The sequence below is a fragment of the Parasteatoda tepidariorum genome, chromosome 6 (assembly GCF_043381705.1).
Source record: "Parasteatoda tepidariorum isolate YZ-2023 chromosome 6, CAS_Ptep_4.0, whole genome shotgun sequence".
NCBI lineage: Eukaryota > Metazoa > Arthropoda > Arachnida > Araneae > Theridiidae > Parasteatoda > Parasteatoda tepidariorum.
In genome coordinates this window covers 80,327,485-80,342,575 of record NC_092209.1, presented here as the reverse complement: position 1 = coordinate 80,342,575, position 15,091 = coordinate 80,327,485, and the positions used below count along the sequence as shown (strand labels likewise).

The 15,091-nt window shown below is 33.5% G+C and overlaps 2 protein-coding genes across 5 annotated transcripts in view; both read left to right on the top strand.

Moving 5' to 3' along the window:
* Window positions 1-1,057, top strand: part of LOC122271184 (uncharacterized) — an 18,405-nt gene extending 17,348 nt beyond the window's left edge. For all 3 annotated transcript variants that reach the window (XR_011637070.1, XR_006226231.2, XM_071182782.1), the window contains exon 2: window positions 480-1,057. Coding sequence is in view for 1 of the 3 variants with exons in the window: in XM_071182782.1 (XP_071038883.1) it covers window positions 480-786 (307 nt within the window). In the remaining 2 variants the exon portion in view is untranslated. The remainder of the gene's footprint in view (window positions 1-479) is intronic.
* Window positions 1,058-9,960: 8,903 nt separating this feature from the next.
* Window positions 9,961-15,091, top strand: part of LOC107453950 (aquaporin AQPAe.a-like) — a 22,425-nt gene continuing 17,294 nt past the window's right edge. The window contains exon 1 of one of the 2 annotated variants that reach the window (XM_043051609.2): window positions 9,961-10,637. In XM_043051609.2, coding sequence (XP_042907543.1) covers window positions 10,068-10,637 — 570 coding nt within the window. In that variant the 5' untranslated portion in view covers window positions 9,961-10,067. Of the gene's footprint in view, window positions 10,638-14,161; window positions 14,761-15,091 lie in introns of those variants that run through there. The other variant, XM_043051608.2, reaches the window with a different exon arrangement.

Sequence of the window (15,091 nt, the reverse complement as noted above, 5' to 3'; positions counted from 1 at the left end):
TAATATACGAGTATATATATATATATATATATATATATATATAAAATAACTATACGTTTTCTAATATTTATAAATTTGTTCATATATATTATATAACCGTCGTTGAAAACCTGACTACTTGGGTTCAACTTCATAGCCTTGTAATTTTGAACCCAATCCGAAAGTTAAAAAAACTCCTGGATCAAATATGTCTCCGCGGAGAACTTTTTAATGAAACTAAGCCATATTTGCGTTACATGCAGAAGGAAACCACGAAAGCCTCCCACAGTTAGCCTTACCGCAAAGGGACTCTAACCAATGATCCGTCTACCAATCGCTGGGATTCGAACCCGGTTCAGCTCATTGGAAGTCTAACGCTCTATCCCCTGAGTCATCACGGTTCATTTCTAGAATTTAGATAAGATCATTTGTCAGTGAAAGGTAAATGTTGCGGTAAATGCAGTGTTTGAAAGAGTACTAAAACATGTTTTCATTTTTAGTGCAAAAGTCTTTAAGAAGGGAGTAAATAGTGATGAGAATTATTTTGAAATAAGAGATTGGAACGAAGTTCTAAGGGAACAAATGGCCTATGCAGAGTTTGAGTTGAGAGATTGGGAGGAAGTTCTCAAAGAACAAATTATGACTGGATTGATGAAGTCAAAGATGACTCCCCTGGATGATAATCCTGATGACGATCTTGTTGCAGTCAATAAGGAGATGAAGGAAGCTCATAAGCGGGGGACAATTGATGAGCTGGAAGATATTGGTACAATGGAACAGTTGTTGAACTGGCTGATACATTGGTGAAGATTCGAAAAAGACTGTCAAAGTTGATAGACTTTCAGAGAGCAATTGATGAGCGGTATACAACATAAAGGATAGAAAAAATTCGAAAAAGACTTTCAGACTTTTTGACAGTAAATGGGTCACTTGATGGCGCAAAATTATGTAACTTTGTAATTCAAAATTTGTAAAAGGAAGCCTAAAGATAGTTGAGATAACATTTAAATTGCTTTTGTTATATTAGTAATGGAAATATCTCATATATCTGTTTAAATAAAGGATTTATTAAACGTTATTTCTCATATCCTTTTTCTCTAATTTCAGATTTAAAGTAAGTATATATACACCGAAGAGCCATTACATTATGACCACCCTACTAATAACATGCAGGACCACCTTTAGCCCGCAAAACTGCTAGCACCCGCCGTGGCATTGATTCCACAAGGTGCTGATAGGTAGTCTGAGGTATCTGGTACCAAGTGCTCACCAACTGGTCCTGCAATTCCCTCACATTGCGAGGGGGTAGCGTGGCAGCACGAATTTGGTTTTCCAAGTAGGACAACAAATGCTCGATTGGATTAAGGTCAGGTGAATTTGGGGATCAAGACATGACTTGAAAGTCACTGGAATGTTCCTCGAACCAATCCAAGACGATTAAACCCTTATGACATTGTGCATTATCCTGTTGGTAACACCATCCCCCGCAGGAAAAACTGTTGCCATGAATGGGTGAACCTGGTCTGCTACTATGTTCAAGTGTTCAAGTAGCTTACAGACGTCAGGGATAGTTCTATAAGGATTATGGGTCCTAATGTAATGGCTCTTCTATGTATATATATATATATATATATATATATGCTTCTGCAGCTTATAAAATTTTTGAACTTAAATATTATTTCAAAGACTAAGACTTTGAAGATTAAAACAGCTGAAGATTTTTCTTGATACAAAGATGCTAGAGCTGTGGTAGCTCATAGGANATATATGGTTATATCATAGATCAAAAATTACTGGAGACTTTTTAAAAATGACATTTTATAAAGAACCAAATGTTTATTTCTTATGAAAGAATTGATGTAAACATTGAATATTCTACAGACAAAAAGTTCTTTGACCTAGAACGTTAAAACACTTGTTAACACTTTTTCCTACTAAAATAGGAATATTGAAAAGTAAAGTTTCCTTAAATCGCGTGATGCTTCTCCGATCACATGACATTTACTTTCTTACTTAATGTAATAAATGGATGATTCGTGTTACAAATAGAAATGACGCAGTAGAATATCGCAAACTAATCCTTTTTCTTTAAAGTAATTGAAAGGTTTACAAATTATAATTGAAAATAAGATGAAAAGTACTTAATGAAGAGAGAGAGAACCTTGAAGGAGAATGAAAATATGTTCTTTGAAAAATCGGCAATCCTCCTTCACGGTCATTAGTTCCTTTTTTTTTTCTTTCTTATTTTTTGTTACTGTTACACACGAATCACCTTCAAAACTCTTGACTAAATGATCGAATTTAAGCTATGAATATCTCCCAAACAGCCTTAAAAAAACTTTACTTTTGAGGGAAATGTGACTTACTATAACTTTATCTAAAAGAGATATTATTTTTCTCTTTCTTAACAAAAGGTGCATAAGCAAAAGATAAGGATGAAAAAGAAAATTAAAAAAAATATATATATATGAATGTAGAAATAACTTTTTCTTTTATAAAGAATTTTTTTTCTTCAATTTCTTAAGCAGACTATAAAAAAAATTTACGATTGAGGGAAATGTGGCTTAATATAATTTAACTAAAGAAAATATTATTTTTCTCTATCTCAACCAACTTAATCAAGAGTGCATAAGCAAAGAAAAGAGATGAAAACGAAAATTTTTTAAAAAAACTATAAATGTAGAAATAACTTTTTTTTTTATAAAGTAAATTTTCTTCAATTTCGCTAACAGCTAAAAGAAAGAACTTTACTATTGAGGGAAATGTGACTTAAAATAATTTTATCTGAAGAAGATATTATTTTTCTCTATCTTAATCAAAAGTGTATAAGCTAGATGAGGATTAAAAAGAAAATTTAAGAAAACTATGAATGTAGAAATAACTTTTTCTTTTATAAAGTAAATTTTCTTCAATTTCGCTAACAGCATTAAAATAAAACTTTACTATTGAATGAAATATGACTTAATGTAATTTGATTTAAAGGAGATATTATTTTTCCCTATCTTAACCAAAAGTGTATAAGTAAAAGATAAGGATGAAAAAGAAAATTAAAAAAAAAAAACTGTGAATGTCTGAATAACTTTTTCTCTTATAAAGAAAATTTTCTTTCCTAATTTCTTCCTTGCATGAAATCACGAATCCAGTTGAGTGAGTGACCTTAAGATAATTGAGCTTGTGGAATAAATTATTTCACAGTGCAATAAACTTTAATGTATCTTATTGTGTAAGAGATTAATTAAAGAATCTTATCACGCTTCCTTACTATTTAAAATAAAATATTTTTTTCTCTTCTATTTTTTGATAATTTCATAACAAGTTAGAAATCAATATGTCCTCCAGAATTAGTTAAAATGTCTTCTTCATTATTTTTCTTTTAACTCAACTTCTTAACTTTTATTGTAGTCTATACACAACCGAGTAATATTTCTCCGATTGTTCTTTTACTTATATGGATATAATAGTTTTCATTGTGCAAAACTCATGATGCAAAAAAAACTAAAAAATCAAAATATTTAAAACGCAGCATGAAACACTAGTGTCTTTTTCTGCGTTAAAGGTTAAGTCTTTCAATCGCGGCGTACTACCCAGGACTGAAGAGAATAGAAGGGCTAGTTCACTCCGCTCTTAGAGCTGAAGCTACGATTTCCCTCCTCATGACGTCACTGTGTCCACAGATCTCGGAAGATCGCACGCAAAGATATTATGATAACTTTGCATCTTTCTCTGTAAAAATAAGTTAGACATTTTCTGGTTATTAGCTTTCAAACTTTGAGTAACTAACACTTTATTTCCGCTCATAAACATAGTTCAAAAAAACTTTCTTGGCCATTATATTAAAAAAATACCATTTTAAACTTATAAAAATATTTTACTAGTTGGCGAAAATGACACTATAAATACTTTATTTTAAAAAGTTCTGTTTTAACTTTAATTATTAAGAAAAATTAAAGCATATATTGGCTTTTTTTTATCTACATATTCTGTTATAGCAATAAGTTGAGTTAAATTTAGTGTCCCTAATTTTTAAATATGCCGTTAAAAGCAATTTGTTCATACTTAATCATTAGGAAACATCAACCTTATACGCTAATTACTGAAACAAAATAATAATTTAGGTTCATAATGAGATTAGGAATTTTACAATTGTTTATAGATATTTAAATTTCCGATGATATAATTTATAGATATTTAAATTTAAGAGAATATAATTTTTGAAGAAATCATAAATATTTAGAATAACTACATTAAAAATATGTTATGAAATTAGGAGAATTTCAACTATATACTACGTATTTTATTTACATTTTAATTTTCTTTGACTTTATCTAATTTTTAATTTTTTTCACCTGCCTTTCTTTTTGAAGTAACGAGGCGGTTTCTATTTAGATAATGAATTTTTATAAAAGTTCTTAACGATAGAATAAACGTATTGCTGTTTTATATTAACTGTGTCATTTCGGAATCCATTCTTTACATAGTTGTTCATTTACTTTAGGGAACACGTTTTTCCTTTTGCTTTTTTATCAGAATTTTTGCAGTTGCAATCGCGCAAACTGGCATTTCGATAATAGTTTTAAATTTTTGTAAATTCACAGCAAAAACTGAGGAAAGTCATGATAGAAAATAACAAATGTCTTAGCATATCTCGCAAAAAGAAATGCTCCAATATTAGTTAGAGCTAGCAGGGCCGAACGCTCCGTTCTTGAAGTAAAAGTGCGAGCTTTGCGCCAAAGTGACGTCACTAGAGAAAATCGGAGGATTGGCGCAGCGAGAGTTTCTTCAAAGGAGTGAACCAGCCCTTCTATTCTCTTTAGCCTTGCTTCTTACCTGCGTTAAAAAGTAATTTGCGCTTATTTGCAGTTATTTAGATCTAAGAGAAACTTCATCATTCTAATTTCTTTAATTTTTAAAATCAATTTTTAAAAAAGGTTACACATTGGCAAAATGGTTGTTGTCTAATTTTTTTTACCCTCTTTATTTGTGATATTCCCCTGAATTATTGTTGAAAACGATCCTGTTTGAACTGTAGGTTAGAATTTATGATTCCTAATTAAAACAATAAAAACAAAAATATCGTTCATATGATGAAATTCTCTTTTATTCACAACTCGAAAAGTATTTACGGGATCTCTCTGGTCCCTTATCTCAAAAATAAACTCACCAACATAATGTATAACAAAATTAAAAGTGAAAAAAAAAAGAATTTTAACAAAATTATCAAGCAGCAGCGGTCGCCATAGCAACGCATGCAATGACGATGCATGTACACTGTTTACTATTACTCTTGAACACAATTGAAAAGTGTGATGACGTCCAAATAAGGTGCGCACGCCATCGAACCCAAAACAACACCCATTTTGGCAATGGGTAATAAATAAATAAATAAAAAAAAAACATTTTATTTTTCATTTTGCATAGTTATCGTCGAGTCTTGTTTTCATCCAAAACAACTATCAAACAACACATCTCTAAAAAACGTATTGTTACAGTCATTCTTTTTTTTTTTTTTTAATTTAAGTGAAATTATGCTCTTTTTTTTCCTTTTTTTTCCTTTTTTTATTGTACATAACTAGTTAATTTCCTTAAGGTAAAAAAAGAGTAAATAAATGAAACGTCTTGCTCCCCCGATGCAGTGCTTCGCCTGCATACACTACCGATACAGAAAAAGTACAATTATTTTAACTTGGTACAAAAGATTTAAAGTTAGGCACATTTTAGAATACAGGCATCTCCTTCTCCTGTATGTGCTGAACAAAAGTGTTCTTTAGGTTAGTGAGTGCATATTGTCCCAAATGTTGAGCTTTAAATTTACAGTACAATTATACATCTACTCTTTAAAAGTATTCAATAAAAGAAATATGAGTCGTGGTAGCTCAGGGGATAGAGTGTTTGCCATCCAATGAGGCGAACTGGGTTCGAATCTCAGCTATGTCTGGTCGATACGAATTCCGCACCCGGCTCGCACCAACCACATTGCTGACGTAAAATATCCTCAGTGGTAGACGGATCATGTGTTATTGTTATAGTCCCCCTACCGTCAGGATAACCGTGGGAGGTTTTCGTGGTTTTCCTCTCCTTGTAACGCCAATGCGGATTAGTTCCATCAAAAAAGTCCTCCACGAATGACGAATTTCTACCAATGCTTGATCCAGGAGTTCCCTTGTCTTCGGGATTGGATTCAAAATTATAAGGTTACGAAGTTGAACATTAGTAGTCTTAAACCCAAAAATTGGGTCAGCTGTTCAACGACGGTTATAAAATAAAATATAAGAAATATGAACCGTGGTGCCACAGGGGATAGACCGTTCGCCTTCCAATGAGATAAACTGGGTTCAAATCTCAGCAATGGCTGGTCGATAATAATTCCGCATCAGGCTTGCACCGACCACAGTGCTGACGTAAAATGTCCTTAGTAGTAGACGGATCATGGGTTAGAGTCCCCTTGTCATCAGGCTAAACATGGAAGGTTTTCGTGGTTTTTCGCTCCATGTAACGCAAATACTGATTAGTTCCATCTAAAAAATCTTCCACGAAGGCAAATTTCTCCCAATGCTTGATCCAGGAGTTCCCTTGTCTTCTGGATTGGGTTAAAAATTACAAGGTTAAAGAGTTGAACATTGGTAGTCGTAGATTTTTAATCACTTGTGTTCCTAGAGTATATACCCATGTCTTTTTTTTTTTTTTTTTTTTTTTTTTAAATTCTGGAATTTGATACCTTGAGTACTGTTGTGCAAGCTGCAATTTTCTTCTGAGTTACAAACATCTTATATTTAACCATGTGAAATTATTTCCTTTTATTAACTTTGCACCCCTACTGAAGATGCGACATCAATATCTCTTCTGATTGTTACTGTTTATTTTCTTTTTTATGTTTGTTTGTATTTAGTTTATTTCTCAGTAACGCTGTTTTCTGGATTTCATATTTAATATCCTACCTATTCGTTAAAACTCTAATTTGAAAATTTTGAATATGGTTGTTTATGTGATTGAACTGTTGCGCGAAACTTCGAACTTTCGGAGTGTCCCCGGATGCCCCCTACAGGGTCGGGGGGGGGGTTAAGCTAGTCATTGGTAGTCGTAAACCCAAAATTGGGACAGCTGTTATAAATATAAATTATAAATAAACGAAATATATATCCAAAAAACAAACAAACAAGAAAGAATATCATTTGAAACTGTAGCGATTTAAGTTTTTCAGCGAATTTAAGCTGAAAATGCCTCCACAAAAACAATAAAGTTTAACAAAGGATAATTCACCCTCCTTGAAAAGGTCTTAAAATTCCAAAAAACGAGAAGGAATTTTGTTGATTTCGAGAAAATATTATCACCAGACATAGCATCCGCGTGATTTATAGCAACCCTTTGTTTTCTAAATGGATAAAAAATTTACTCTCGAATAGGTTTTTATTACTCTCTAATAAAACCGCCGATTTTTAAAAATTGACGTGTGGTTACACTCTATAGAATAATCTTACACGCGAGTACTTTTCATACAAAGAAAAAAGAAAACGTCTTTTCGCACGTCTTTCCTCTCCTCCACCTCCCCATCCCTATTCCTAACAATGGATATCGGAAATAAAGAACACACTTGAAAGCAGACGAACCGAGAATAAAACGCGAAAAACAATAGACTGAAATGTTTAGTCGCAGAAGAGAAAACAAAAATATTAAATTAGCATTGTAATTTTAAAGTACAGTGAAGTTTAGATGATTTTGAAGGGATTGTACATGGCATTTCCATGCAAATTTCGTTACAGTGTTTTGTATGCAGTTGTTTTACGATTGGGACTACAAATTAGTTCGGCCCGTTTTTTTTGTGGTCAAAAATGCATTTATTTCAGAATAAAATGAATGAACAGATTAATCAAAGTGTTGTCCATCGCTGGCTACTACTTTTTTCCACCTCTCAGGCAATTTTCGAATTCTATCTCGGAAAAAAATGTCTCGTCTTTTGAAACGATCCAAGTTAGGAGTCAGTTTTCGATTTCTGCGAAAGAAGTAAACCGGTGACCGGACAAATCGTGCTGCATCCGTCGGAACAACCAGTAATCAGAAGGAGTAATGTCCGGTAAATACGGCTGGTGCGGTAAAATATCCCACTTGAGCGTTTCCAATGAATTTATTACGACTTTTGCGACATGAGGCCGACCATTATCATGCAGAAGAATAACTTTGTCATGCCTTTGCTCGTATTCCGGCAGTTTTTTTCATAATGCACGACTCAAAAGTATCAATTGTAGCCTATACCGATCTCCCGTAATGGAATCGATCGCCAGGTTGTAGAAGCTTATAGTATACAACTTATTCTCATCTCATTTTCATCGTTTCCTTCTTCGAAATTTTCTATTGGTTTCAATTTTTTTTTATGGAATTTCTGCTGCATTGCGCAACTTTCCTTTGGAATTGTAGTATTTAACTGCTTTATACATGATTCATGATTTCTCATTTTGTTAATAAAAGAATGAGATCACAGATGTTTTCACAAAACTGTATCTTTTTCATCGTGTTGACATTCTGCGTAATGAGTATTGAGGAAGCTGGCAGAGGATAAACAAGAAGAAAGGCTACAAACTCATCATAAACAGTCATAAAAATAGCCCTCGTGCACTTCAGTACAGTGGTCCTAAATTTATTTACGGACTCTTAAGAGATCTTCTGGGGGAACTTAGGGAGGGAATTAAAATTATTTTTATACCTTAAGAAAATGAAGCTAAGCAAACAGCATCTAGTCTAGTTCTTAATTTATTTTTCTTGCATTTGTAAGTTGAAAATTAATAAAATAAGCTTTATATTGAAATAACGGATTAACAAATATTGAGAGTGGTAATCAGAATCGATACAGAAAAAGTACAANAAAAATATAAAGTTAAAAATATAGAGAAAACCTGAATAATAAAAAAAGATTAAGGAAAAGAAAAGAAGAAAAATTATAAAAATAAAATAATTTTAAATTTTTTTAAAAAAAAATTAAAAAAATGGTTAAAACAAAGCCGGAACAATAAATAAATTGAAAAGAAAAAAACACGAAGAAAATTAAGAAACAGAATAAGTTTTATTTATTGCGTATAAGCTGCAAGTAAATAGAACTCATAAAATAAGTTCAAAATGTAGAGAAAACGTAGAAAAAATTACAGAGCAATGAAAAAAAGGGGGGGGGGAAATAAAAAATAATAATAAAAATATAAATAACAAGAAACCTGAAAAATAAAATCCGAAAAAAAGGGAAAAAAAAAATTTCTGATTTTTTTTCTTCCGGTTTCTTGATATTTTTACTTTTATTATTATTCTTCATTTCCCCCTTTTTTCATTGTTCTGTAATTTTTTCCATGTTTTCTCTACATTTTGTACATATATGTATAACAATTTAAATAACATAATAGCAATTTAAAATATTTTTAAAAAAATCATTAAAAAAATTATTTTAAAAAAAAGCCGGAAAACAAAATAAGGAAATTAATTAATTATTTTCATTATTTTGTTCTCCGATTTTTTCTTTAAGCAATTTTTTTTAATTACTTTTTTAAAAAATATTTAAAATTGTATTATTTTTCTTCATCTCTTTCATTAATTATTATTATTTTCCACAGTTTCTCTACGTATTTAACTCATTTTATGAGTTCTATTTGCTTGCAACTTATGCGCAGTAAATGAAACTTATTAATTTTCTTCAATGCTTACGTTTATTTCTCTCTCTTTTCTTTTTCTTTTCGTCTTGTATAATATTATATATATACATATGTATTTAATAAAAGACGCAATTTATTATATTTAATTATATTATATTTATTATTATATTTAATAAAAGACACAGAACTTCTTCGCCTTCTTTGTAGATTCTTTACTCTTTTTTAATTTCTTATTTCTCCATATATATATATTGTGTTTATTATTATGTGCTAGTTTGCTGTTTTGTTTTTTTTTCCCTTCACTATCATCATTTTACTTAAATGCTTCCATAAACACAAACAAAACTTCTTCTCCATAGACGAATGAGTAACGGTTGAGGGCGCTCTTACACACTACGGGAGAAAGAGAGAGAGATATAAATATACGTTTTTTCTCTTTCTTCATCTTCCTTCATCATCATCATGGGACGCGTTCGAGAATTTCGTGCCGTTGTCGGCATCGACGAACTCTCGTTCAACAGCACTCTATGGAGGGCTCTCCCGGCAGAATTTCTGGGAACAGGATTCCTGGTACTCGTCGCCTGCGGATCCTGCACCGGAGGATGGGAGGAGACCTACTCCCCAACCATGGTGCAAATTGGTCTGGCTTTCGGTCTTTCCGTGGCCACCATGGTACAGGCCATCTGTCACGTGAGTGGAGGTCACATCAACCCGGCGGTGACGGCGGGGATGCTCATCGCCGGGAAATGCTCCATACTCCGCAGCATCCTGTATGTGGTGATGCAGTGTGCTGGAGGCATTGCGGGGGCGGCAGTGCTGAAGTCCGTCACCCCCGAGGATCTGAACTCACAGTTGGGAATGACCTCCATCCATCCGAAGATGTCCCCCATCCAAGGTGTGGGAGTGGAATTTCTGATTACTTTTGTGTTGGTTTTCACGGTGTTCGGTGTGTGTGATCCCCACAGAAGGGATGTAAAGGGATCAGCCCCTCTCGCCATCGGCTTATCCGTCACGATGTGCCATTTGTGGGCTGTAAGTATTCTTTTTCATTTCATAATATTAACTTTAATACAGTTGGATCCCGTTATAGCGAACTGTTTGCGGACTAGACAATAAGATATTGAGTTTCACTATATCCAAAATCTAAGAAAAAATATTTTTTTAGCATAATGCAATAATTATAGTTGGAAATAGATATTTCAATAGTAAGTATTTTGCTTGAAAAATTAATAACTATAAACGTAGCATCTATGCGCATAGTTTCATTGCAGCGAATCACTTCCCATAACGAAATTTTTAGAAGGAACGTTTAATAACATTTTAAATATTTTCTATCCATAATTTTTTAGGATTTAATCTTTTTAATTTTGGTCATTTTTTTTAAATGATTCTCTTTTTTATTTCCGTCATTTTTGGAACCACTCGCATATCTGTTTCTACGAAATGATTCTTTTTAAACAGTCCTTTCTAAAGTGTGTTACATCATTGGCTAAAAATCTATACAAACCGGGCAAATAATGTTTTTTTTCTGGAAAATTTTAATAATTTTCTAAAACCATCAAAATTGTGTAATTAACTATCGACCTTATTAATTATAAACTTTAGATTATAAAGATTTATATTATTACCTTGCGCTCATCCATTTTCTGGCCAATCCAAGGTAACTAACAAACCAAAGGAAGAATGCGCCATAAAAAATCCATCGACGCTTCTATCCTATGTTTACTCTTCAATTTTCATATTTTGTAATCCTGTAAACTTATTACGAAAATATCATTTTTGAAAGATTTCGGAACGTGCAAGCCCATTTAAATTCGCTACTCACTTTATAGATTACATTTCGTATTTTATTCTGTATTTTTCTTACATTTTATTTTCTATTTTCGCTTGATATGCTTTATTTCGTAGATTCTTTATTTATTATTTTCTATATTCGTTAAAAAATTTTTTTGGGTGCTCCTCACACTATTGTATTGATATATTTTGCTTAAACGCAATATTAGAAAGCACTCCTTTTCGCGGATATAATCGTGAGAGCTGATGACGAGATTATATCTCTTCAATATTTTATTTCTCGGATTTTAAATAAAAAAAATTTTTTAAAAATATTTTTAAACATATATTTTTTAATATTTTTTTCTTCTCTTCACATTAATCTTTATTGTATTATTTTCCATGCTTTTTTTTATATTTTTAACTTATTTATGATTACTCTAACCCATGATCCGTCTACCACTAAGGATATTTCACGTCAGCTTTGTGATCGGTGCAAGCCGAATGCGGAATTCATATCGACTGTGATTCGAAAACGGTTCTCCTTATTGGAAGGCGAACGCTCTACCCCCTGAGCCATTGTGGCTTGGGATAGCCTGGTTGGCAGGACGCTGGACTCTCGTTCGTGAGAAGGGGAGTTCGAATCCAGACTGCTGAAGACTCCCCATGTAGTAAATGGGGACTGGTGCACGTCAAATCTGTCGGGTCTTAAAGTCCTCCATGTTCCCGTAACAAATTATTGCTCTGGGTGTACTGAAATGGATATTGATCATTCGCTGGTTCTGGTTAAAATTACGATCTGTGGATGAATGAATGAATCCGCTCTTTAAATGGGTGTGGTGAAAGTCCAATTCTGAAGACTCCCCGTGTAGTAAATGGGGACTGGTGCACGTTAAATCTGTCGGGTCTTAAAGTCCTCCATGTTCCCGTAACAAATTATTGCTCTGGGTGTACTGAAATGGATATTGATCATTCGCTGGTTCTGGTTAAAATTACGATCTGTGGATGAATGAATGGATGTATGAATTAATCCGCTCTTTAAATGGGTGTGGCGAAAGTCCAATTCTGAAGACTCCCCGTGTAGTAAATGGGGACTGGTGCACGTCAAATCTGTCGAGTCTTAAAGTCCTCCATGTTCCCATAACAAATTATTGCTCTGCGTGTGCTGAATTGGATATTGATCATTCGCTGGTTCAGGTTAAAATTACGATCTGTGGGTGAATGAATGGATGCATAAATGGATCCGCTCTTCAAATGGGTGTGACGTATGGGTGTGGCGAAAGTCAAATTCTCGGGTGTAGATGCCGCTGGAAAACAATAATAATCGCCTCCCTTGCCTTAATGGTCTACGACAACAACAGCATAGCTTATAAAACATTAAAAAAATAAAAACATTAAGAAAATTTCAACCTATCTTATGGCAGAGGACATGAGGCAGAGAACAATATTCTTCATCCTCTCATTCAGAAGTTACATATTTTTTTTCCATCGTGTCCATGGACAATTAAATGGCCTCGTGTGCCTTCAAAATAGCATCCGCAAACTGCAATACATCATTACTGTAAAGGATCTCACGAAGTTCTGAAGCCAGTGACACCATACCCAGTTGTAAAACATATGGGGTAAGTACTGGGCACTCGAGAATGTGATCCTGGATAAGTTGGACATCGGTGCAGTTCTTGCAGGGAATGTAAGTTCTTATTTCGTCGGGAAGAATTTTCACACCTTTAAAGTGGTTTGTTCTTAGTCTAGTAATTGTTGATGTTAAGATTCGGGAACAATCAAAGTCATAAAATAACATAAATTATTCTAATTAGGTTATTATTATTATGTGAGATCTTTCCACCTAGATGAAAAAATCAAAGTCTCAACTTTTGTAAATTTTAATCACTTGAATCAAACATACAGAAATGAGATCACAGATGATTTTTCATCGTGTTTGATATTCTGCATAATGAGTACTGAAGACGCTGGCAAAAGATGAACAAGAATAAAATGCTGCAAACTCATAACCATAAAAATAGCCCTCGTGCACTTTAGTACAATGGTCTCAAATTTATTTTATGGACACTCAAGAGATCTTTTGGGGGAACTCAGAGAGGGACTTAAAATTATTTTTATACCTGAAACAGACATGAATTTACAAATCTAAAGGTTAACAAGCAGCATCTTAGTTTAGTTCTTAATTTATTTTTTGAAGCATTTATAAGTTGAAAATTAATAAAATAAGCTTTTCATTGAAATTACAATGAAAACGAAATGGATTAACAAATATTGAGAATGGTTATCAGAAAAACATTATATTTATATATATCTATAAGAAGAGAGTGAAATGTTAACACATAACCAATCACAGAAGACTTCTGGTTAGTAACGCACAAAACAGCCAAGCGAAATTGAGAACGCATGAGTGTGAAAAAGTGATAATTTTTAATAATGCTGTCTGCTGAATTGTTACAACTAAACTTAGAACTAAACTAGTTTGTTGAAATTTTTATTTTGTTTAGAGCATGTCTAATGATGGTGTACTAGTTTTACCTTGTTTTTATTGGCCGGAAAATCACGTGGTAGGATCCAGTTTTTCCTCATTCATTTTCATAATGTTTTGGCTGTCATCAGCATAAAACTAATAAAAGTCGTAAGGGTATTGTTTTTTCTATAAAGATTTTTGTATTTTCGTATAAAGATTGTTGTTGTTATTTTCCTGTGCAGCTATTATTACGTTTTTATTTCAATTTTCGAATTTAAAACTAAGAGAATAGTTGTATTGCCGTTTTTTTCTTTTCTTTCTTCACCTTCCTTCATCATGATCATGGGACGCGTTCGAGAATTTCGTGCCGTTCTCGGTATCGACGAATTCTCATTCAACAGTACTCTATGGAGAGCTCTCCCGGCAGAATTTCTGGGAACAGGATTCCTGGTACTTGTCGCCTGCGGATCCTGCACCGGAGGATGGGATGAGAACTACTCCCCAACCATGGTGCAAATTGGTTTGGCTTTCGGTCTTTCCGTGGCCACCATGGTACAGGCCATCTGTCACGTGAGTGGAGGTCACATCAACCCCGCGGTGACGGCTGGGATGCTCATCACCGGAAAATGCCCCATACTCCGCAGCATCCTGTACGTGGTGATGCAGTGTGCGGGTGGGATCGCGGGGGCGGCCGTGCTGAAGTACCTCACCCCCGAGGATCTGAACTCGCAGTTGGGAATGACCTCCATCCATCCGAAGATGTCCCCCATCCAAGGTGTGGGAGTGGAATTTCTGATTACTTTTGTGTTGGTTTTCACGGTGTTCGGTGTGTGTGATCCCCACAGAAGGGATGTAAAGGGATCTGCTCCTCTCGCCATCGGCTTATCTGTCACGATGTGCCATATGTGGGCCGTAAGTATTCCTCTTTAAATTTCGTTTATATTAACTTTGAAATAGATGAATCCCGTTATAGCGAACTGTTTTGCGGATTCAGCAATAAGATATCTAGTTTCACTATGTCCAAAATCTATGAAAAAATATTTTTTTAGCATACTGCAGTAGCCTAGTTGGAAATAGTGATTTCAATAGTACGTTATTTGTTTCAAAAATTGATAAATGAAAATGTAGAAGAAATGTAATTTCTTTACAACGAATTACTTCCAATAACGAAATTTTTAGAAGGAGCGTTTGCAGAATATGCACCAGGAAGTATCATGAATGATATATAATATATATATATATA